This window comes from Bombus bifarius, unplaced genomic scaffold (assembly GCF_011952205.1).
Source record: "Bombus bifarius isolate JDL3187 unplaced genomic scaffold, Bbif_JDL3187 scf7180000008028, whole genome shotgun sequence".
NCBI lineage: Eukaryota > Metazoa > Arthropoda > Insecta > Hymenoptera > Apidae > Bombus > Bombus bifarius.
In genome coordinates, this window is record NW_022884400.1 from 4,259 (window position 1) to 29,500 (window position 25,242).

General features: G+C 41.2%; 2 protein-coding genes and 1 pseudogene across 2 annotated transcripts in view; 1 reads left to right on the forward strand and 2 right to left on the reverse strand.

The window, feature by feature from the left end:
• The first annotated feature begins 336 nt into the window (after positions 1-336).
• Positions 337-2,618, forward strand: LOC117207393. Its single transcript, XM_033447574.1, has 2 exons — positions 337-1,060; positions 2,476-2,618. Exons 1-2 carry the CDS (start codon positions 337-339, stop codon positions 2,616-2,618), a joined length of 867 nt encoding a protein of 288 aa, XP_033303465.1.
• A 1,421-nt stretch (positions 2,619-4,039) lies between these two features.
• The window catches only part of LOC117207359 (venom protease-like), a 37,565-nt gene continuing 16,362 nt past the window's right edge, over positions 4,040-25,242 (reverse strand). Inside the window, exon 8 of the mRNA XM_033447517.1 lies at positions 4,040-4,304. Within this exon, the coding sequence (XP_033303408.1) occupies positions 4,140-4,304 (165 nt within the window). The 3' untranslated portion in view covers positions 4,040-4,139. The remainder of the gene's footprint in view (positions 4,305-25,242) is intronic.
• On the reverse strand, positions 19,686-22,519 carry LOC117207342 (annotated as a pseudogene).

Genomic DNA, 25,242 nt, shown 5'->3' on the forward strand with positions numbered 1-25,242 from the left:
ACTTATCACGATCGTTGTACTTACACGGTTCGAGCCGAATAATTATCTAAGCTCTCGACATCTCGTGCAATCATTGTCCGCACTCGCAGCGTACCTCGAATCGTAGCTATCCAAGCTCTATCTTATAACCGCGCATTCGCGAACCGAATCCTGCATCAAGTGTACTCATTGACATTAGAGTGAATAAACATTTATCGTTCAGTAAATCTGAGTTTTCCTTCCGACCCTATCACGACATATCCCCTCAAAGTGGTGACCCCGACGTGGTTATCAGTCAAAGCGGTGACCGTGATAGTACTCGAGAAACGTAACACCGTTAATCTAAATCAGTTCGAAATGACCACTAACGCCCATTCCAAACGTACGACGGCCGGCAGGGACAACGATAAACGCCCGATAAACGCTCCTTTCCGCGTGCCGCCGTTCTGGCCTGACGATGTTGACTTGTGGTTCAAGATGCTGGAATTGCAGTTCAAAACTTTCCGGATCACGGGCGACCAAAAAAAATACCAGGCCGTCATTGCGAATCTCGACAAGTCGCACCTGAGATTAATTCGAGACGTATTGGACGCCTCACCGGCGACCGGGCGTTACGCGTACGTAAAAAAGGAGCTCATGAAGAGATTCGGGGAGTCGGACGCCAAGAGACTCCGACATGTAATCGAAAACGAACAAATGGGGGACAGGAAGCCCTCTCAATTTTATCGCGTTCTAAGAAGCAAAGCCATCAATTCGTTAACAGACGATGTCATCCTCATCGTCTGGGAAAGTCGACTTCCGTCGCGCGTACGGAGCTTCCTAGCCTCTGTACAGATCAAAGACCCGGAAACCCGCATACAAATTGCGGATATCATTTACGAATCCACCCGGCAATCAGGGCAGATCGTCGCGGCCAGCGCAGGCCGTCTACCTACGAGAACCCACCCACCTGGCCAGGACAGCGGATTAGGCGACGCTATGGCAGCCGTCATCAACTCGGTCACCGTGCTGTTAGCGCGAATCGACGCCTTTATGAGCGAGATACGAGCGCTAGTAGCCCAGCAAAAAAGCAATGAACACCGTAGGGCACGAGCACAATCACGCTCGCGTTCACAATTCCGCCGCCGTTCGCGCCCTCGCGATCCGCCGCGGCAAGACGGGCTGCGTTACTATCGCGCACAGTTCCGAGAAACCGCGAGGAAGTGCACACTCCCTTACTCGCGGAATTCGAGAAACAGGACCAGCCGTCCGTAAATGCGGCAAACGACGACAGTTTGGCATCTCGCCGCATATTCGTAACGGACAAGTACTCGCGGATCTCCTACCTGATCAGTCTCACGGTAGACGCGTCCGACTACGCAATAGGGGCAGTATTACAACAACGCGCGAATAACGAATTACAACCGCTAGGATTCGCAACGAAATCTTTGACCCCCGCTCAGTAAAAATATAGCGCGTATGATCGCGAACTACTCGCAATATACACCGCAGTCAAACATTTTCGACACGCCTTAGAAGGCAGAAACTTTACAATATATATCGACCTATATATATATATATATGTATATAAACCTCTCACCTTCGCGTTCAAACAAAAATTAGAAAAATGTTCGCCGCGACAATTCCGACATTTAGACTACATAGGACAATTCACCACCGACATTCGAAACATAAAGGGCCTAGACAACAACGCAGCCGACGCTCTGTCACGCATCGACGCGATAGGGAAGTCGGTGGATCACCAAACTCTCGCCGTCGCGCAAGAAAACGACAACGAACTCGGCGACATCGTAAATTCCAACACAACCGCGTTACGATTCAAGAAGATACGCTTTCCTGAGCACGACGCGGAAATATATTGCGACGTATCAAACAACATTGTAAGACCGTACGTGCCGAAATCCTTGCGACGCGATGTATTTAATTCGCTCCACCGACTTTCCCATCCAGGGATACGCGCAACGCAAAAACTGGTGACGTCGCGTTTCATTTGGCCATCCATAAATAAAGATTGCCGGACTTGGGCACGACAATGTATCCCGTGTCAACGATGCAAAGTCACCAGGCACGTATCCTCGCCCGTCGGAACATTCGGAGAATTAGCAGGCCGTTTCGAACACGTACACATAGACATTATCGCGATGCCATTTTCACAGGGCTACCGATATTGTCCAACGTGTATTGACCGCTTTTCGCGTTCGCCCGAAGCCATTCCCATCGCCGACATGGAGGCAACAACCGTCGCTTCAGCCCTCCTCTCCACATGGATAGCTCGGTTCGGCGTACCTTTAAAAATAACGACCGATCAAGGACGCCAGTTCGAATCAAACTTCTTCAATGAACTGTGCCGGTTGCTTGGCTTCAAGCATTTACGCACAACAGCCTATCACTCCGCGTCCAACGGGATCGTAGAGCGCCTACACCGACAACTAAAGGCAGCAATAAAATGTCACAGTACGAGCAATTGGGTAGAAATCCTACGAATTGTTTTATTAGGCATAAGAACCGCTTTCAAGGAGGACCTGAACGCGACGGCAGCCGAAATGGTTTACGGTACCGACATACGATTACCGACTGAGTTCTTCGCACCAACGATGCAACAGGCCAATACGAAATTCGCGAACCGTTTAAAAGAGTAAATAGAGAAAATCAGGCCTCACCCGATTACGCGACACGGCGAGAAGAAAACCTTCGTGTTCCGCGAGCTCGAAACAGCACCATATGTATTTGTACGCCACGACGCGAGCGGAGGTCCTTTACAACCACCGTACGACGGACCTTACCAGGTTATACAGCGTGGAAAAAAGACTTTTACCATCGAAATAAATAATAAAAATGTAATAGTCTCCCTAGATCGGTTGAAACCCGCTTTTACTGTATCTGACGACATCGAACAACAACAATTAGAAACTAGCGCAGGAACCCACGACATGTTTATACCGGTTAAAACCACAACTACGCAAAACACCGAGCGGGCACAGCAACGCGAAGACGACTCAAGAAGTCGGTATACCACGCGCTCGGGCAGGAGAATTCGCTTTCCTGATTATTTCCAGGCAGGTTTTAAATAAGTAGCACGTAAGATCTATCAAAAAATGTATAAAACGTTATCACTGGTAAGGGGGTACTGTGGCGGCACTTGACAGTAAACTTCCCAACAGTTTACGTCGCATGACGCACGACACAAAGACCCTATACCTGCGGACAAGATGATTGCCAGATGTCGATACATTCGTACCGAATATTTCCAGCTAGCCTAAGGACCGCTATAAATCTTAGGATTTATTTTAGCTAAGGTCCTCCAAAGAGACAAACAGTCTTTGTTTATCAGTCTCGAAGTCGACCACCTACCACGGGGACACACGAGAAATCTGCTATACTTCACGTACGATGCTGCCCGCTAGCAACACCCTCTCAAGGGCAGCTAGCATCCTTTTCCAACGACCAACACAAATTAGCCAATAAACATTAACGTACATTTTCCTCACTTTCCGAACCAAAGCTTTTCTCAACGAATCCGACGCCTTCGCATCCTTAGACACATCCCAACGCAGTCTTCCTCCGCAGCAGCATCGCGACAAAAAGTCAGTCTATTACCGCGAGTCGACATATCAAGATCATTATACTTACACGGTTCGAGTCGAATAATTATCTAAGCTCTCGACATCTCGTGCAATCATTGTCCGCACTCGCAGCGCATCTCGAATCGTAGCTATCCAAGCTCTATCTTATAACCGCGCATTCGCGAACCGAATATAATCGCGAATCCTGCGTCAAGTGTACTCATTGACATTAGAGTGAATAAACATTTATCGTTCGATAAATCTGAGTTTTCCTTCCGACCCTATCACGACACATCACCTCAATACATCCAAAACAAAATTTACAGAACTTCTCAGAAAGTTGGTTTACTATTACCAAAATTAGTTTAAATATAATTAGTAAAAATTTAATAAATGCTCGTTTATCATCTCTACGTATCTAAGTCGTGCAAATATAGCGTACGTAAAAAGTTAGTGTCGTTTCAAAGTAACATTTCAAGCATTTTAAGACTATAATTCTTGACGTAAAAGACAATATAAATCTGAGCTGCCTCTTATCTCCACAATAATACATTCCAACTTTATTTTTCGTGCACGAAAAATGATATTTATGGGATACTAATAATTTTGCAACACTGGGATAATGAAGTCGTCGAGGTACGACGTGACTCTCGTGTAAATGCCCGGATAACCAGGTACGCCGCATTCATGACCAGATGACACAACACCTATTTGATAGTAGGTGAATTGCTGTGGTATCATCAGTGGTCCTCCGCTGTCAGCCTGAAATGATTGTTAAATTTTTAATCATAGTTACTGAAATATTTCAATCGAATTGTATTGAAATTATACTTATATACAGTAATAATCTATTATTGACTTATGTATTGAAATATTCCAATTTAGAATGTATATATTATATGTATTTTGAAAAAAATTAAGATTAGAAGGAAATTAGATTAAAGACCATAATGATGTGTGAGAAATGGGCAAAACTATTAAATTGTGTTTATCTATTATTTTTTATGTTCAAGACGTTGATTTGATGTTGATTCGAATTGACATGTCCTCAGACACCGTATAATTTATAGTAAATCTGTAATGTAATTACTCCACAAGCATCCTTTCCACCTCGAGGGTCTCCGCCGGCGCATATTTCTTTATTGGTGATAGTTATGTCAAAATCCTCATAAGCTTTCTCGCATACGGCGTTGGTAACCACTGGCAGTTGCAGTTCCATTAATGCGTTAGTATATGATTCACCTACAAAGAAAATGGGAAGGATATTTAAGAATGAAAGTATTTCATTTTATCATAAGCTGATATCACTTACTAAAGTTTAATGCTCCCCAACCAGCAACGAAGGGATTATAGCCCTCGAATTTGTTATTTTCAAGGGATGCCTCTATGGGGAGACAAATGGGATGTATGTACTCTGAAAAGTAAGGAAATAAATGATAAGAAATGATAAGAAACCAAAAGCAATGATAGTGTAGTAATACTCCATAGCATAAATTTTAGAAACTCAACAATATTTGACGACATACCCGAAAATGTACATCTCTCTCCAATTTAAGAATAGCGATATCATGGAAGGGTTGCCCGGTAATATAATCAGGATGAATTAGTATAGATTCGAGCCCCATTTCAATAGGATGCGCTCCGTCATCATCTCGTTTTAGATTTAAATCCGCGATACGAACCACGTACAAATCTTCGTCATCTGCACAATGCCCTGCGGTCAAAACATGTCTAACCGATATGAGGGAACCTCCGCAATCCCATACTGGTCCCGCATCTGGGTGTGTGTAATTAGGATAACCTAATGCAACCATCCATGGCCAAGCACCTGAAATGCAATAGACATAGTTGTGAACATACATAATTTTTTCTCGCGTGATGAGTTAGAAATTATTGTTATCCATTGGACATTCGACGATGCAGACTCTCAAATAGAAATTTGATTAAGAGAGAAATTGAATTTTGACTTCAATGGAACAACACTTAGTTAATTCTATACAATTTCCACTTGAAATATACTAAACTCTAAAGTTCGAATATGTAATTTCTTCCCGAACACTTTTTCATCGCCATCCGTATCATTACTCGTATGTCGATTTTTAATTTCAAGTAAAAACATACTCTTTCTAACATGAACTAAAAGGAGGAAATAATTCAAGTTAATAAACAAAGTTTCTACCAATGAAACCGTTGTATTATTATTTAAATTAATTGAAACGTACTTTGATTGCTGTTTAATGCCTTTCAATTTCAACCTTCATATTATATCGCTTATTATTGATCGGAAAGGAATAGATAGAACGTACCAAGTTTAGCTTTTTTTTTTCGTGGAGGAAACCTTCATAGGCACCCCGCGCCCTCCGGGGAGAGGGCGCTGGGTAGTGCCGAATTCGTACCGGCTAAAACCTCCACGGTGGCCTGTCCTGATGCCTGAGTCGAGATGCACCCGGGATCTCTACCGAATTACTACCGGTTGCCCCCGGGCGTCTATCTCTCCTTCTTTGTCGAAGGGAGGCGTCCTGCTCTTCTTGGACCGCTGGGGGGGACCACGCCCCCTAGCGCCTCGCTCCTGCTGCGTCATCCTGGGGACCCCGTCCCCTGACGCCTCTTCCTGGTTCGACGTGGTGAGTGGTCCTGACAGGCGTGGGGCCCACTAACTTCTCCGAAATTCTCCGCACCGGATCGGCGCACTGGCAGCTGCCGCGGACACCGCCAGCTGCCATCCGTCTATGAGAGAATATCAGATCCGTCGGGATTGCTCACAGGACTCCGTGGGGGCCACCAACTTCTCCAAAATTTCCGCACCGGATCGGCGAACTGGCTAGTGTCGCGGGCACCGGCCAGCCGCCACCCGACTATAAGAAATATCAGATCCATCCGTGTTTCCCAGGGTAGTCCTATGTCCCGGGGGCTTCTGCCTCCTCGTGCTCCTTGGATAGTCCCAGAAAAATGGCTTCGGTGCGCCTCCTTCCTCTTCGTCAACGCCTCACGGAGCGGTCACCCATCCTAGACCGCTCCGTGACCGCTGCTGCTTAATTTTCGTGATAGGCCGGGAACGAGTGTTTCCAGCGCGGCTAACGGCGTTGACGTACCAAGTTTAGCTGGTCTACCACCAACCACCCTGGTATGCGTTACGTTGCTGAAACCACAGTGTGGTGGACGCAAGGGCACATCCGAGGTTGCTATAAAACATTTATAGTGAAAGAAGTTATTATATTTAGAGAATTGACAGTAGAGTGATGAATTAATTCGTCTTCGCTGGTTGTTTCACGATTATCCTGGTTATCACGTTTGTTTTCTACGTGAAGCGAGTCGTTGGAATATTCGCGAAGTTAACGAAGCATTTTTCACAAACAAAACCGGTGAAGAGGCGAATACTTAGGTGGAATTTTCCCATTAACTTCGTGACCATTAACTTCGTGACCATCTCGAAAATAAAAAATCAAACGTGTTCCTTTCAATTTTATGTGGTCACGCGTGACTTCGCTTTTTTCACTGATAAAGGCTGTGTGACGAGATCGTACTGCAATCTGCAGTATGGAAAAAGACAACTTAAAGTGCAAACCTTTAGTGCGCCCCGCTTGAACCGATGGATGCAGAACAATTAACGCCAAACATGCGAACAGTATATTGAAGCCAGTCATCGTCCTAAAATAAAAAAGTGACGAATCGAAAAGACGCAGGACTGATAACAATGAATGAATCTAATAAAAGAAACTTGGTTCACACTATGATTCAATGTTTTGCAACAAAGAGCGAAAAACTGTGGCGATTTAGAAAGACTGACAACAATAAAGGAAACCGAGTTCGTATTCTAAATTGAATTTGCATTAGACAGGAAGCACGATCATGTGAAATAGATCGTAGGAATGACAAATATCATCGACATACGTTTCTGTGTAATTTCATGTTTGAAAATTGTTTAGTATAAGACTAGAACGATCAAACTCGTCGCAGTGACAAGCTTCAACATTTTCATTTGTGCAAATCGCTAAAAAGCTCCATAACTCTTTTTGTAAAATTAACGTTGATTTCTGTTGAGTTAGTAAGACGACTACAAGAAACTTAAGAGAAAGGTACAAATCAGGAAAATCATTAATTTCAGATAACTTTTAATAGAAAAATCTGGATACTCGTAAATATTAAACACGTTTCTATAGGTACATAGGAAGATTTATAACAAAATACTCTATATAAATTCAATTCTTATTGTATGTTTCGATCGTTCGCGGAGAGACGCGATCGCGAGATAGCACGTCAACGAGAGTTGTAAGTTCCCGTTACGATTAAATAATCGACGCCACGAACTGATCGATTCCCTTATTTCGATTAGGATAATAAGGGTAGTTCAATGAAATTCCACAGAATTAACACAAATAAATTAATGTTTATTTCAACAACTTATTAACTAGAAAGATATAAATGGAACAAAAAAAATGTAACTGCGTTTTGGTTGATAAGTAATGCGCGACATACCACATGTGTTGACGGTTCGACTTCTCGAAAAGTTCTGAACGCCTTTCGATTTTTTTCGTTTTTTCTGGAAGGCGACCCCCACTACGTTCGAATCACGCCACATTCTTTTACGCGAGGTAAAATAACGGCCACGAGTCGACGTTTCTGGAAGTCGCCCTGCTTGATAAACCATGCGCTTGCCACTACAATGTTTGTTTGCCGGGCAGACGCGACGGTCCGTCTGCGACATTATAGTGCCGCGATCGATAGTTAAGAATATGACCTATGGTTAGCCGCATGGCGTAACATTCTCCCCCCGTTGAGAGGATAACGATCAAACTAGCGAGGTGTGGTTGAAGTTCCCATCTTAGTTCGTCTCGGTGGCTAGTTGTTCGGGTTTCTCGAGATCGGGTTGAATTGGCAGTGGGACAAGCCTTTTGACGGCCCAATCCAAAACGCTCTTTGCCGTCTGAACTGTAGCTGTCCGGATGACACCATCGGCGCCTGGATGAACCTTGATAACTCGGCCCAGAGTTGTCCTCTCTGAGGATGACGAGTCCACCCTTGCTCCATTTATTGCGGTTGGTTAGCTCGTTCAAATACTCCTTATGCCAGCGGTTCCAAAAATGCTGTTTAAGCTGTTGGATATGCTGCCATCTGGAGAGTCGGTTCGATGGAATGTCTCTGAAATCTCGATCACGTAAGCACATTAGTGAATCGCCAATGAGGAAATGTCCGGGAGTGAGGACTAGGAGATCATTTGTATCGGTGGAGATAGGAGTTAGCAGGCGGGAATTGAGGACTGCTTCTATTTCTATGATAAGAATATTCAATGGTTCAGAGGTGAGTAACTCGTTGCCGGCTACACGCCTGAGGCGGCGTTTAAATGACTTCACCGCTGCTTCCCATAGCCCACCGAAATGCGGTGAATGAGGGGGAATGAAGCGCCATTCGATTTGTTTGTCGGCTAAAAATGCGGTTACTTTTTCTTTGTGATCGTCCGATTGTAATAAATCGTGAAACTCTCGTAATTCGTTGGTTGCTCCTTTGAAGTTGGTGCCGTTATCAGAATGGATGGTGGAGCAATACCCTCGAGCGATAAATCTGCGAAGAGCGGCGATGAAGGCTTCGCTAGTGAGATCGTCAACGAGCTCGATGTGTACCGCTTTAATTACAAGGCATACGAAAATGGCTTCGTATACCTTTATCTGACGACGGTTACGATCTCGTTTTTCTTTGATGTGGAACAGCCCGCAATTATCGACGCCGACGTTTGCGAATGGGCGAGATTCCGTTACTCGCGCCTCCGGCAGATTACCCATTATGTATTCTACCGATGGTGGTTGAGCGCGGCAGCAGCGAACGCAGCCTTTGATCGCCCGCCATACTTGACTTCGGGCGTCGACGGATCTTTGGCTTACTGCGTATAACGTAGCCTGCGTTCCGGAGTGCATGTGGATCTTGTGCTCGTGTTCTATGATGCGTGTTGTAACGGATGACTTAGGTAACACTATGGGATGTTTCTGGGCGAAGGTCATCGACGAATGACTGAGTCGACCCCTGACTCGCAATATTCCTTCCTTGTCTATGAACGGATTGAGTCGCGTGAGCTTACCCTTTATCGCCGCGTTCCGATCTTTTTGGAGTGTACGAATTTCCTCGGAGAAATGGATGTTTTGCAACAATTTTATCAGCTTATTGTACGTTATGCGTAATTCGGTAACAGTTAGGGGTGCCGCTCGGTTCTTTTTCTGTTTCCAACGGAGGCAACGAGCTATGATTCGTATCAACTTGGGCCAGGATGAATACCTTTGCAACAAAGTGTAATCGGCGGGGTTTGCGGACAGACAAATCGCCCCTTTCTGCTCCGGTACTTCAATTTGCGGTGTTAGCGCCCATGTCGGCCAATAGCCTTCCGACTGGTAGAGCCATGCAGGACCGTGTTGCCAGATGGTTGGGCGCAGAAACTCTTCGGGTGTTTGGCCGCGTGATATTAAGTCCGCGGGATTGTCGTCGGTAGGAACGTGGCGCCAATCGTGGATGCTGGTTTTTGTTTGAATTTCGAAGACTCTGTTAGCGACGAATGTTTTAAGGGTGTGAGGTGATGTATTGAGCCAATGGAGGACGATAGTGGAATCGGTCCAATAGATAGTTCGAGTAATTTTGTGTGATAGAGCTTGTTGTACTGTCGACATCAGGGACGTAAGAAGGAGTGCTCCGCTCAGCTCGAGCCGAGGAATGGTCTGGCACTTGAGCGGGGCGACTTTCGATTTTGCGGTTAAAAGTTGGGTCCAAACACGGCCGTTGGTGTTAAGGGTTCGGAGATAAACACAGGCTCCGTAAGCCTTTTCGCTGGCATCGCAGAAACCATGCAGTTCAATTTCTATTGCGGACTCGATTATTGCCTTGCGTGGGAACCTGACGTTGTTTAATAAGGGTAATTGGGCATAGTACCTTTCCCACTCTCTATGTAACTCGATCGGAAGTGATTCATCCCAATCGATTTTCGACGACCATATTCGTTGAAGTAGCATCTTGGCCCGAACAATCACCGGTGCGAGCAGACCGAGCGGATCGTAAATTTTTGCAATCTCCGAGCTGATGATTCGTTTCGTGACTCGGGAGGGCGTGGGTTTGACTTCGACCGAGTAAAGAATAGAGTCGTCGGATGAATTCCAAAACACCCCCAGCGTCTTCAAGGTTTGCGAGTCGCCCAAAAAATGTTGGTGATTTGTTTCTTCCAAGGAAAGTCCGTGTAATAAGTCATTATCGTTTGACGCCCATTTTCGTATGTTTAAGCCGGCCAGTTGAAGTAAATTGGTGAGTTCTGTTCTGAGCGTGAGGGCTTCGTCCTTCGTTTCAGCTCCGGTGAGAGCGTCGTCGACGTAGAAATCCCGCTGCAGAACCTGTGCTGCACGTGGAAATCGATGTCCTTCGTCCTCTGCCAGTTGCTTGAGGCACCGAATAGCTAGATACGGGGATGCGGATAAACCGAACGTTACAGTGTCAAGCTCATATGTTTCTGTTTCTCCACTCGCGCTGCGCCATAATATCCTTTGATATTTCCGATCCTCTGGTCGTACGAGGAATTGCCGATACATTTTCTCGATGTCGCCAGTGGGTACGTATTGATGAGCGCGGAATTTAATTAATATACAAAATAAATCTTCCTGTAACTTGGGTTCTGTGTGAAGTGTATCGTTTAGGGAGGTTCCGGTAGTGCTTGGTGCCGATCCGTCGAAAACTACACGGAGTTTGGTGGTTTGACTCGATGCTTTGGTCACGCCATGATGGGGTAAATAGTATCCGTTGTCGTCGGAGTGGTTGTCATTGATCTTCGTCATGTGTCCCAACGCCAGGTATTCCTGTATTACCGTTCGATATTCTTATTCGAAGCGTTTGTCGTGCTGGAATCGGCGATTGAGTGAGGCGAGTCGTTTACTCGCCAGCGTTTTAGAGGATCCGAGTGACTGAAGCTGATCGTTGAAAGGTAGAGCGACGATGTATCGTCCTTCGCTGGTGCGTCGGGTGTGGGCTTGGAAGTGTTCTTCGCATCGTCGATCTGCCTCTGAAATATGTTTAATTGAGGGTCCTTCATCGATTTCCCAAAACCGCGCGAGGTCTGCTTGTAAAGTCGTCGTGGATGTGTGAAATATGTTTGTCGCGGTTTGGGAAGTTGGACTCCCCCCGATTACCCATCCGAATCGCGTCTTTTGCAGACGCAGTTCAGGCTCGTCTGGCTGCGTGAGGTTGACTTGTCCCACACACATCGACGCGAGTGTTGAACCTGAGCTTAATAGTACATCTATCGGAGCTGGTAAATGAAATCGTGGATCGGCCAATTTGAGATTTTTTGGTATCTCAAGTGTCGAACGATCGATGGGTTCGCTGGGAATTAAGGTTGATATGGTTGGAATGACAAGGAACGGTAATGTCCGCGTGTATGTACCGTCAGTGGAAGTGATCGTGGCCGTGATGTGTCGCTTAGAAGTCGTTGTCAAGGTATCTAGAGCTCCGATCGGGACCGAACATTTGTTTTGCCTTATCTTTAGCGATTTTGCTAATTCCTCGGTAATGAAATTCATACTAGATCCGGTGTCGAGCAACGCTCGACATCGGATTGGTTGCTGTTTATCATTCAAAATGTTAATCTGCGCTGTGATGATTAGATCATTGGATAATAATTCGGATGCTATTGGTCTGATATGTTCGGTCATCAACGGAGTCGTCGATCGTCGGCGTCATTGGTTGTGTGTTCATTTGTCACTGGGCGGTGGACTTGGAGACGCGGCTGTTCGTGGTGTTTCCGATCTGTGGTCTGTTGTGTGCTTTTTGCGACGAGTGGGTGATACGTAGGGTGGCAAAGAAGGTGTTGTGGATCGGCTATTTGATGGGGAAGATTTCGGGCTGGACTTGCTGGAACGAGACCCTGAATGGCGTTTTGTCCTATGCAGCATTGTATGATGTCGTTCTCCGCATACGCGACATGATCCTGCGAAACAATGCTTCGTTGCGTGCCCTTTCCCGAGGCAGTTGAGGCATAGTGATGCTCTTTTGACCTCCCGAATGCGTTCGCGAAGGGATTTGGTTTTGAAGGTGTCACATCTCCAAATGGGGTGTGGTCCTTGACAGGTGGGGCATGTTGGAGTAACCTGTGTCGCCGTAAGTGCATGCCCTCGTGATGCGCGTTGACGGACCGGAGTAGTTTGTTCCGGTGATTCTCTTGTTTGTCTGACCGCGGTGATCGGTCTGGAGCTTCGTGCTAATCTCTCTAGGAAGTTTAGTAAATGAATGTACGGAGGCACCTCGTTATTGGGCAGCGTCATTTCCCATTGCTTTTGGATACTTAGTGGTATTTTCGAGAGGATGAAGCTGTTGAGCATAGCACTGGTATCGGGATAGGATTCTCCTAATTTGTTCAATGCATATACGTGTTGTTTAAATGTGTGGACTAAGCGCCTTAATTCCGTTGGAGATTCCTTGATTATCCTTGGATAATCAATTATTGCCATGCAGTGACTGAAAGCTGTGTATCGTGGACATTCGAAACTCTCCTTGAGAACGGCTATAGCCTGACTGTAGTTTACATTACTAAGGGGTAACGCGTTTAAACAATCGGCTGCTTCTCCTTGCAGGGCGGACTGCAGGTAATGGAATTTCTGTATGTCCGTGAGACTAGGATTTTTATCGATTGTGGAAGAAAAGGTATCATAAAACGTGTTCCATTTCTCTAAGCTTCCGTCAAAAGTAGGGAGCCGAAGATCTGGTAATTTAATGGCTATCGGATTTAAACTTGCGGATGATGCACAGGTTGGAAGGTTTATGGATGTCGACGGCGATGCTGCTTGCGCGTTCCTCAGAAGATTTTGTAGCTTTATGTCTACCGCGACGTACTGATCCCTTATTTCGAAGCCGCGCGCTTGTTCCTCCTCGTCCAATACTTCTAATTCGAGTTGGATCGCTTCGAATTGACTCGCAACTTCGGTCAGTTGTTTCTCGTAATTCGTTAATAAGGAGTTTTGCTGACTCTCGGATTGCTCGTACTCGTCCAGTCGGTTCGATAAGTATGTGAATCGGCCGCTACAATAGCCTCGTCTCCGACGCAGGGAGATGAGTTGGTCTTCGCTCGTCATCGTTGCCGAGGATAGGAGATGGTCGAAATAAGGAACGAGCTTACCTTACTGTCGTGCGGCGTGAGGTCGCGTGTATGTTTGGTGAGGAACGCCTTGTTCCTTCCCGACGGCCACTCGTTCGGTTGTATTGTTAAGTTGTGAAATTCGTTGCGTTGATGATTGTCCAGCTGCGACGGAAGGCTGCGTGGTTGCGTTCCCTTGCCAATGGGATGTGTTTCTTCGAAGATGACGCGCCTGACGTCACTGGTTTCGCTGTAGTGGATGCTCCTGCTCCCGCTGCTGGTTTTGATAAAGTCACGTGGCACTGTGTGGTCACTGGTAAGTGCACTCTTCACTGGCACGTGATCCGGCTCGAAGGACCAAAATGTTTCGATCGTTCGCGGAGAGACGCGATCGCGAGATAGCACGTCAACGAGAGTTGTAAGTTCCCGTTACGATTAAATAATCGACGCCACGAACTGATCGATTCCCTTATTTCGATTAGGATAATAAGGGTAGTTCAATGAATTCCACAGAATTAACACAAATAAATTAACGTTTATTTTAACAAATTATCAACTAGGAAGACATAAAGAGAACAACAAAAAAAAATGTAACTGCGTTTTGCTTGATAAGTAATGCGCGATATATGAGATGTGTTGACGGTTCGGCTTCTCGAAAAGTTCTGCACACCTTTCGATTTTTTCCGTTTTTTCTGGAAGGCGACCCCCACTACGTTCGGATCACGCCACATTCTTTTACGCGAGGTAAAATAACGGCCACGAGTCGACGTTTCTGGAGGTCGCCCTGCTTAATGAACCATGCGCTTGCCACTACAATGTTTGTTTGCCGGGCAGCCGCGACGATCCGTCTGCGACATTATAGTGCCGCGATCGACAGTTAAGAATATGATCTATGGTAAGCCGCATGGCGTAACAGTATATTTCGTTCCTACTTACCTCACCACTCTTGAGAATCGTAGATATACTTGTACCAACTTTCGTCGAAGTACCTATTTATACCATCGCCTTGTCATTTCACTTACAATTATCTATTATATAGCATGTTTTATCGCACATTACCGATAGTTGTGCTACTAAAATTTACAAAACAGCAATAGCGTGGTAACAGAAATGAATACTTTCGCGCGTACAACATTACATAAAAGTAACCTTTGCGGTGAAAACTGCTCGTGTTTGCGTGTGCAACTATAATTCATCTTAAAAATCATTGATTTGTAGGCACCGAATTATCAGAAATCAATCACGTAAATCTTAAGAATCTTCTACTTGTACGCTTGATGGTTAACTAAGAGATGCCACTCAACGATGACCATTTTTACGAAAATTTCGCAATGCTCCAACAGTGATACTTCACGCTCGCGCTATCATACGTTAACAGTATGTCGTACCTCTCTGTATATAATATATACGCACTCGAGAGAGAGACTGACACATCGTTACTCTTTTTTCGGGAATCAATCTCTCCTTTGCCATATTCTAGCCACGGATGCTCCGTATTTTCCTACGAATGGAATTCCCTTCGTTGCCACGTTCCCGGAATCGAGCAAATATCTTAGGAAGCAACTAATCAGAATATTCTAAGTTATGATTTACCATTATCAGATTTTTTACGTCAGAGGAAATGCCTGTGTCGTTGTCTAACTTAATAGTTACCATTCCATAATCACTCAAAGGAACAATGTTAAGATCGTATAAGCCATGATATTCTATCTTACTGTGAAGATACCCAGTTATATTATCCAACTGGATAAGAATATCACAAAATTCAGGTCCTTTTATTCCAATCACATGACCATGAAAATGTGACATCAATCGCATCTCAACCTACAACAGAGATAAGACATCGAGCTCCGACGTTCGAACACTTTTCCACATCATAACCTACACCAAGCCCCTCAGCATCCTCAAACCAAAAGGCATATAAGCCGAGACTTCAGCCAGCTCGGGCAGTTCTTGTTCCTCTTCTAGTTGCTGTACTCATACAACCCCTATTCTCCGGTTCGGTGTTATTTTGTGTTTATAATAAAGTTTTATAAAGGAAAATAAGTAGTTGGGTTACGACTCAGCCTTCTTACTACCACCCAAGTACCAACTTTACGTGACAGGAGCCGCCTCGGACCTAAGACTGATAATGTAGGACTTGGGTTAAGTAGTAGAAAGGTAGTCGCGATACACTGTGTGGTTTTTAATAGTCCTTACACACGGTGTGTACGCGAACCTTTCCCACCAAACTAGATTAAGAGTGGGGCCGCTCCACTGGGAATACGTCGCAAGAGAGGGTAGGAAATCCGACCGGTCTTGGATACAGTGTCCGGCCGAGGGAGGGAGGAATCCGTCTTCAATGTCTCTGCCATGTACATAGCTTTGTTTCCCCCTCCTTCCATTGTGTCTAAGGCATGAGCCTGCTAGGTAAGCCTTACTGATGAGTCCACTAGCAGGCTCTGGACGAAACACACTTCTTTTCTTCTTTTTCTCCGTCTTCCTTCATATATCCGTGATAATTGTAGGCTGCTGGCTGTAGATGTCGCTTGCCGGGGTGTAGTACTGCTGTATTTTCTTCTTATTTAGATCTCGTGGAAGAAAAATCGGACTTTGGAAAAGTACGAGGCGCCGGGATTTGAACCCGGGATCCGAACGTTTGTACACTCTATGGCGCTAACCACTGCGCTGCCGTCGTCCGACACTAGTTGGTTTCGAGTGGTGAGATTTGCGTTCTCGTGTGCCGCCACGAGAGGAAATCTCAGTGTGGGTGTGCTTTCTGAACGAAGAACGCGGATTCGTTGTTCACACTTTTCGTTAGGAAAGTGAGGGTGCCCATTGATTATAGCCAACGTTAATGAATGAAGATAGGAGGAGGAAGCCTCCTACCAACGTGGTTCGTGAGTGACATTGTTTATTGGAAAAATAACTACCCGCTTTCTCCGTTATTTGTAAGAGTGAGCAATAAACCTAAGCATTGTTCTAAGGACCATCCATAAACCGAAAACACTTACAGGGTTAGAGATTCCTTCAAGTTATTAAGATTACGTCAACAGATTCAGTTTATAGCATATAGTATGTAGTAGATCAGTATATAGTATAAAGTTTCAGACGACGCACGGACCATCTTACGCGCCGTAGCATAGAGAGTTATAAGAATATACATAAGATAAAATTAAACATCGAAAAAGTAACTTAATTAGAAATGACTACAATGTATAATGTATAATATAATGAATTCAAATTGTCTAAAAAATAGTACAATTTTATAAAGATTTTAGTATAAAAAGTTTTTAAAAGACGCTGATACTGTTATATAGCATTTTCAAGCATTTACGAACATTAATGTAATTATTATTTCTTAGTTAAAGTCAAATTAATCCAAGGACGGAACATAGAAGTATTTAACACTGAAGCTTTCGAACTAATTTGAAATTCTGTCTTTTTAATTTTCATAGAGAAATTCATTCTTTTCCTGAATTAAAATTCTACCTGAAATACTAAATAAATGTTAAGCTCAATATCACAAATCTCGAACAAATACCATCGGATTGAATGACGACAATCGCTTAATTACGGTTATGGTAGAATCTAGGTTAAAATGTTAAGGGTTTTTCCCAAAATTCCAAAGGGAAGGCTTCGATGTCCTTTCAGCTCCGACATATATATCTGAACAAATGTTTTTTTATTTATTTATTTATTTATTTAAATTTTACAATTTGTTCAGTAGGACATTTGGCAAAATATTATAGCTTAGTGGTATAATAATATAACATGTGGATGGTTACCCCCAGCGGGATTCCATTTTCCAAGCTGTTTATTTTATTTCTATTGTGAGGTCTGCGGGATGCTTTTTCTTCAGTCTTCTTTCTATTTTGGTTTTATTCGTTTCAACAACCAGCTGGTTTGGGTGTGTTACAAGTCTTTCTTTATACTTTTTTGCATATCTAGCGATTTCCTCTTTGACTGTTGGAATTTTTCAATCTTTTCGTATGTCTTCATTTCTGACGTACCATGGAGCGTTAACTATTGTCCTTAAAATTTTTACTTGCTCTGTTTCTGTTTTATTTATGTGACTCATTGCTGCCGTCCCCCATAGTGGGACTCCGTATGTCCAGATTGGTTTGATTATTGTTTTGTATAGATTTAGTTTATTCATTGTGCTTAATTTAGATTTTCTATTGGTTAACCAGTACATCTGCTTCCTTTTTTCACGTATTCTGTTTATTATTGATTTTATGTGATGCTTCCATGTAAGGTGTGTGTCTAAATGTATTCGCTTTTATTTGTTTGTTTTGCAGCCACTTTTCTATTTTTGTAATGTGTTCTTGTAGTAGTGCGGCTGCCGTTTCTGGATTTGCGTGCCTCACTAATATGGCCGTATCGTCCGCGAACGTTAGTATTTTGCTGTTGACAGTTGGTATGTCTGCTGTATATAGTGTGTATAGTATTGATCCTAGGACGCTTCCTTGCGGTACTCCTGCCTTGATATCCTTAATTTGAGAATATGCACCATTTATTTTTACTACAAAGGTTCTATTGTTTAAATAAGATTTAAGTAGTTTGTAGATTTGTTCTGGAAATTGCTTTTTGAATGTTTGAAGAAGTTTTTCATGGTTAACTTTGTTAAATGCTTTTTCGATGTCCATAAAGAGTGCCGTGCAATATTGTTTTGTTTCCAGCGCCTGTAAGATTTCATTGACGAGTCTGTGCATTTGTTCTATTGTGGAGTGTTTATTCCTGAATCCAAATTGATGGTCCGGTATTAGTTTTTCTTTTTCTATTCTTGGTTTTAGGCGGTTATATTTTATTTCTGTTAGTAATTTGGAAAATGCAGGTACTAATGATATTGACCTGTAGGATGCAGTTAGATGTAGGTTTTTGTTTGGTTTGGGTAACATTCCGATCTGTGCTATTTTCCATAGTGCAGGAACGTATTCTTAGATTTGCGTTAATATTATCGTTGTTAGTCTTATTGCCTTTGGGGGAAGGTTCTTTAAGATTTTTCCATTGATCAAGTCAAATCCTGGTGCTTTACTTGTCTTTGTTGCCATAATTAAGTTTGTAACTTCTTGCGCTGTTGTGCTGAGTATGGAGCAGCGTTTATCAGTTGTGTTGCTGGCATTTTTTATTCGTCACAATAGTTTGGGAGTTTATGTCTCGTAAGTATCTGTAATGTGTAAGTATACCTTTGGCTGAATGGAAATTTCTCTTACATATGTAGTATCTAAATAGTCTAGAGTAAGGACAAGAAAGGATGTTCTATTTGAAGTGAAGTTTAGTTTTATTTTAACAAGCAATACCCAAAAACTGACTACAAATTATACTTATCTATAACAAGTATTAACTTATTATAAATAATTAGCCATGTTATTGCGCCACGCCAGAAAAATTACTGAAAATTCTCAACGCGAGAATTCATTGTAATTTTAATAAATAATAATAAAAAAAAATATTTTCCTACGTCTAACACTCGGCTTACAACGTCTATCTTCCCAGGTCAAAAAATACTGAGCCTCAACACTCCATTACTCATTTGGCTTTGACGTCACCAAGGCATACCCTCTTACTTACACACACACACTCTCTCTCTCTCTCTCTCTCTCTCTCTTTCTCTCTTCCCCAGCACTCTTACGATTCTTAGTTTATATCTTAAATTTACAACTTATACTATCCCGAGAAAACTCAAACTTAAATATATGATAGACCAAGCGTATACCCCCCCCCCCTTTTTTTTGATATTACACATATAGTCAAAAATGCAGAAACAGTGTATTGAATTGAAAAGTGATAAAAAATAAGTGAAGTTTCGATGTTGCACGTGATTGCATGTGCATACAGGACATTTTTAGCGAATAAAAAATAGTTTTGGAAGACTCGAGATTTATCTTGTATTTTATGAACTTTCTGTGTCCCAACCTCTAGAAGCTCTCTATCTTATGAAGCGTTTTAGATTAGCCGGAAAATTTTGTATTTACATACAAGAAGTATACGTTTTAAATGGAATATTTAATCAGGCTCTTGATACATCAGAAAGAAAATTTATAGAAACCTTCAGAGAGTTGGTTTATTATTATCAAAATTAGTATAAATATGATTAATGGAAATTTATTTAATGATCGTTTATAATCTTTACGTATCTAAGTGGTACAAGTATAACGTACGTAAAAAATTAGTGTAGTTTCGATGTTACATTTCATGCATTTTAAGACTATAATTCTTGACGTAAAAAACAATATAAATTTGAGCTGTCTCTTATCTCCACAATAAGAAAATCCAACTTTACCTTTCGTACACGAAAAATGACATTTATGGAACAGTAATAATCGTATTATTGCAACGCTGGGAGAATGAAGTTGTCGAGGTACGAAGTGATCCTAGTGTAAACACCAGGATATCCAGCTACAGCACACGCATGACCATAAGACACAGCACCTATTAGATAGAAGGTTAATTGCTATCGTATCATCAGTGGTCCGCCGCTGTCACCCTTAAACGATCGTTAAATTTTTAATCAAAGATACTGAAATATATCAATCGAATTATATTGAAATAATTATGCTATAACTAAGATTAGAAGGAAATTAGATTAAATACCATAACTATTTAACTATTAAATAACTATTAAATATTAAACTAAACTATTAAATTGTGTTTATCCATTATTTTTAAAGTTTAAGACGTCGATTTGATGTTGATTCGAATTAATGCGTCTTCAGACACCGTATAATTTGTTGTTAATCTGTTACTTAATTACCGTACAAGCATCCTTTCCACCCTGAGCATACCCGGCGCATATTACACCATCAGTGATAGGTGCATTAGGAAATTTGGAATAAGCTGTCTTGCATTCGGCGTTGCTAACCACTGGCACTTATACTTCCATTAATACATCACTTCGTGGTCCTCCTACGAAGAAAATGAGAAAGACATTTAAGACTGGAACTGTTTAATTTTATTGTAAAATTGTTATCACTTACTATATCTTAATGCTCCCCATCCAGCAACAAGGGGGTTATAGCCCACGAAGTTTTTATTTCGTAGGGACTCCTCAATGGGGAGACAAATGGGATGTATGTACTCTGAAAAATAAGAAAACAAATGAAAGTGAAGGAAATGAATGACGAAAAGTATAAGAAAGAATAGTACATGTTTTATGATACAATATGTGTGTACGGTAAGAAATTTTAGGAAACGATTCTCCATTAATACTCAATAGCATATACTCAACAATATTTGAGGACTTACTCGAAAATGGCACCTCCTCCACCAATCTAAGAATGGCAATATCATGATTGTGTATATTGGGAGTATAATCAGGGTGTATTAGTTTAGATTCGAATCCCATTTGAATAGGATGCGCTCCGTCGTCATTCTCGTTTAGGTTTAAGTCTCCGATACGAACCACGTACAAGTCACTGCGTATTGCACAATGTGCTGCGGTCAAAACATGCCTAGCCGATATCAGGGAACCTCCGCATTTCCATTCTGGTTCAGTATCTGGGTTTTGGGGATTACGAAAACCTAATGCAGCGATCCACGGCCAAGCACCTAAAACGCAATAGACATAGTTGTGAACATACATCATTTTCTCTCGCGTAAGTACCTTTAAAGTTCATTCTTCGTAGTAAATCGCTTATTATTAATCGGAAAGGAACAGATAAAACGTACCAAGCTTAGCTGGTTTACCACCAACCACCCTGGTATGCTCGCCGTTGCTGAAACCACAATATGGTGGACGCAAGGTCACGTACTTATACACAGTTTCTATTAAAATCCCTCTCTTCTCCTTGTTTGGATCGTTTGGACAACAAATGATCGGATCATGGCCCCCATATCTGCATAGTGATTGCCTCAAAAAATCGGTAGCTGTATGACCCTGTGTCTGCAGTATTTCTTGCAGAGGGTTACATGTTTTAATGTTGAGACAGTTGCCTGTTTGATTGTTCGGTGTTGTACATTCTAGATCAAACAATTTTAAAATTGTTATTTATTGTATATACATTTATACAGTTCGAAGATACGTAAGAACGCGACATCGATTACTCAACTTTCGAAATAAAAAGCCGATCAAGTCTACCGGATTGCCCAACAGGCAACTTTCGACGTGAAAATATAAAGTTTTAATTGATTAGATATTGTGTTAGCCATACTTGAAAGAAAAGGACTACCTTCAACCTCATTTTTTAAATAAACACTTTCTCAGTTTTGCGGTAAATAAATTCTTAGGAATTCAGGACAATTTTTAGTGAATCATTTTATGCAATTAGGAAAATTCTCAGCGACAGTATGTAACACAGTTAGGTAAAAGTGATTCAAGTGCAGTACTGACATTAAACTAGAAATCTATAAAGTTGTCATTGGAAATTCCGAGAATATCTTTGCACCTTTATCTTAGGCATTACGCCAATAGTTTTCATTGACGTGATGCAATGTTTATCACGTTCATTTTGTACGTAAAACGGGTCGTTGGAATATTCGCGAAGTTAACGAATCTTTTTCTGGAAACTAAACCGGGGAAGTAGACGTGAATAATTAAGTTCAGTTTTGCCACTAACTTCGTCGCCATCTCGAAAATAAAAAATTATAAAAATCGTTTGTATTTTATGTGGTATTGCGTAGCTTCTTTCTTTTCGGTGCTAATTAACAAACGCGTAAAATTTCGAAATAGCTCGAAGGTACCGTGACGAGGTCGTATTAGAATCTGAAGTGCATGGAAAAAGACAACTTAAAGTGCAAACCTTCGCCAGACACCATGTGAATTAATGGATGCAGGAGAGTAATTAACACCAAACATGCAAACAACACTTTGCGATCCATCATTTTTCTGAAATAAAAAAGTGACGAATTGAAAAGACGCAGGACTGATAACGATGAATGAATCTAATAAAAGAAACTTGGTTCACACTATGATTCAACGTTTTGCAACAAAGAGCGAAAAACTGTGGCGATTTAGAAAGACTGACAACAATAAAGGAAACCGAGTTCGTATTATAAATTGAATTTGCATTAGAAAAGAAGCACGATCATGTGAAATAGATCGTAGGAATGACAAATATCGTCGACATACGTTTCTGTGTAATTTCATGTTTGAAAATTGTTTAGTATAACACTAGAACGATCAAACTCGTCGCAGTGACAAGCTTCAAAATTTTTATTTGTGCAAATCGCTAAAAAGCACCATAGCTCTTTTTGTAAAATTAACGTTAATTTCTGTTGAGTTAGTAAGACGACTACAAGAAACTTAGGAGAAAGGTACAAATCAGGAAAATCATTAATTTCAGATAACTTTTAATAGAAAAATCTGGATACTTGTAAGTATTAAAACACGTTTCTATACGTACATAGGAAGATTTATAACAATATTCTCTGTATAAATTCAATTCTTATTGTATATCGGTTCCTACTTACCTCACCACACTTGGAAAACGATGATACACTTGTAAGAACTCCCGTCGAACTATCTATTTATACTACACAATGTTTTGAAACAAAGAGCTAAAAACTGTGGCGAATTAGAAAGACGCGGAACTAATAACAATAAAGGAAACTTGGTTCGTGTAGATTGAATTTGCATTAGAAAAGGAGCACAAGCACGCGGAATAGATCATTATTTCAAATCTTATTATTTCTATTCCTACTTACCTCATCATTCTTGGAAAACTAAGATACAATTGTACCAACTTCTCTTTAAGTACCTATTTATACCATCATTTTGTCGTTTCTCTTACAATTATGTATTATATAGCACATTCAGTCAGTGTAGCACATATTATATAGCACAACATCACATGTTGATAGTTCTAGTACTAAAATCTGTAAAATACCAATAACATGGTAACAGAAATAAACACTTTTGTACGTAACACATCACATAAAAGTTACTTCTACTATAAAAACTGTTTACCTGTGTGACAAGTGCAACTTTAATTGATCTTAAAAATGATTGATCTGTAGTCACAGAATTATCAAAAACCAAATTCGATCAATCTTACGACCCTTTTACTTACACACTTGACGGCTAATTGAGAGATACCTGTCACGATGAGAGATGTTTTTAAACTTTTTCATGCTCACTTTTACGAAAATCTTGTAATTCTTCGACAATGGTGCTTATATTGAAATATTTCTAATGTCATTCGAAGGTATCAATTCTCCTCCTTTTTTTAAATCACACAAGAATTTTCCCAGTTACATGTGTTCAAAAATACGTTGAACCATGCAATGAATGAAGTATATGTCACCTACAATGAAAAAGAGATTTCCTATACTGGTCCATTCTTTTCCTCATTCTTTGAATACCAGTATATTCTTCGAAATTATGAATAAATCCGGAAAATTGTTTAATCTGAAAAGAGACACAAATTATTAACATCATTCATCCATATGAGATTCAGAATTTTTGTTTTGAGTTGCAGAAAAAGGAATCTGTTACTAATAATTTAAATAGACTTAATAGCTCGTACGATGAAGCAACATACCAGAATTGGAGAAAATGTGTAATCTTGGGGAGGTAACCACAGATTTGTAATCAGAGCTGTTAACATAGTTTGTAAAATCTATTATGCTGTCTAACTTAACAGTTGCTATTCCATGATCATTTAAATGAACAATACTAAGATCATGTAAACTATGGTATTCTATCTTATTGTGAATATCATATACCTAGTTATATTATCTAACTTCCTAAGAATATCATCAAATTGAGGTCCTTTTATTCCAATCACATGACCATGATAATTTGACCCTTCATTGTATAATGTTCCAAAATTTATTGTATATATGATATCAAGGTATTAATTCTTTTTTCCCAAGGTACAATCTCATTAAAATTCTGATAGAATTAAAAATTAATTATTCATACTCTAATAATTATACATTTTCAATAGAGTATAGTCAAAGATATATACTTGAGCAAATGTAGGGGAGACTCCTTGATATTCACAAATGACACTAGACTACACATCATTGTACCACTTCTTTATGCACCAGCATTTTGATTAATAATCTGAAGAATCATACAAAGTACTTTTACAAAGTCTGTATAAAATACGGTAAATATGCGCAATATTGAAGCATTCAACGGAGTAATGGTAATATACGTTCAAAGATAATGTACGTCACTATATCTATACTTACACGCAATAAAATACGAATAGATTTAACATTATAAATTTTTTTATGCATCATAATAGATTGGGAATTAAAGTGTTTTGTAAATATCTGTAATGTATAAGTATACCTCTGGCTGAATGGAAATTTCTGTTACATACAGCTAAACATGCAGAAAGAGTGTATTTAATTAGGAAGTGATAAAAGAATAAGTAAAATTTCGAGGATTCGCGTAATTTCAGGAATAGACAGAAAATTTTCAACGGAAAACAATAGTTTTGAAAGACGCGAGGTTTATCTTTGTTTCTGGAACTTCTGGGAGCTCTCTATCTTATGAAATGTTTCAGAGTAGTCCGAAATTTTGCATGTACATACAAAGAGTAAACGTTCTCTGTGGAATATGCTCTTGATACATCAGAAATAAGATTTATAAAAGCTTTGCGAAAGTTGATTTATTATTACCATCAAAAAAGAAGAAGCGGAAATAGTAATTTAATTAATGTTCGTTTATCATTTTTA

Coding starts and splice junctions, on each gene's coding strand:
- LOC117207393 (XM_033447574.1), top strand. CDS start 337: ATGACCACTAACGCCCATTCCAAACGTACGACGGCCGGCAGGGACAAC. Junction 1,061..2,475: donor GCAAAAAAGCAATGAACACC/GTAGGGCACGAG, acceptor TTGTTTTATTAG/GCATAAGAACCGCTTTCAAG.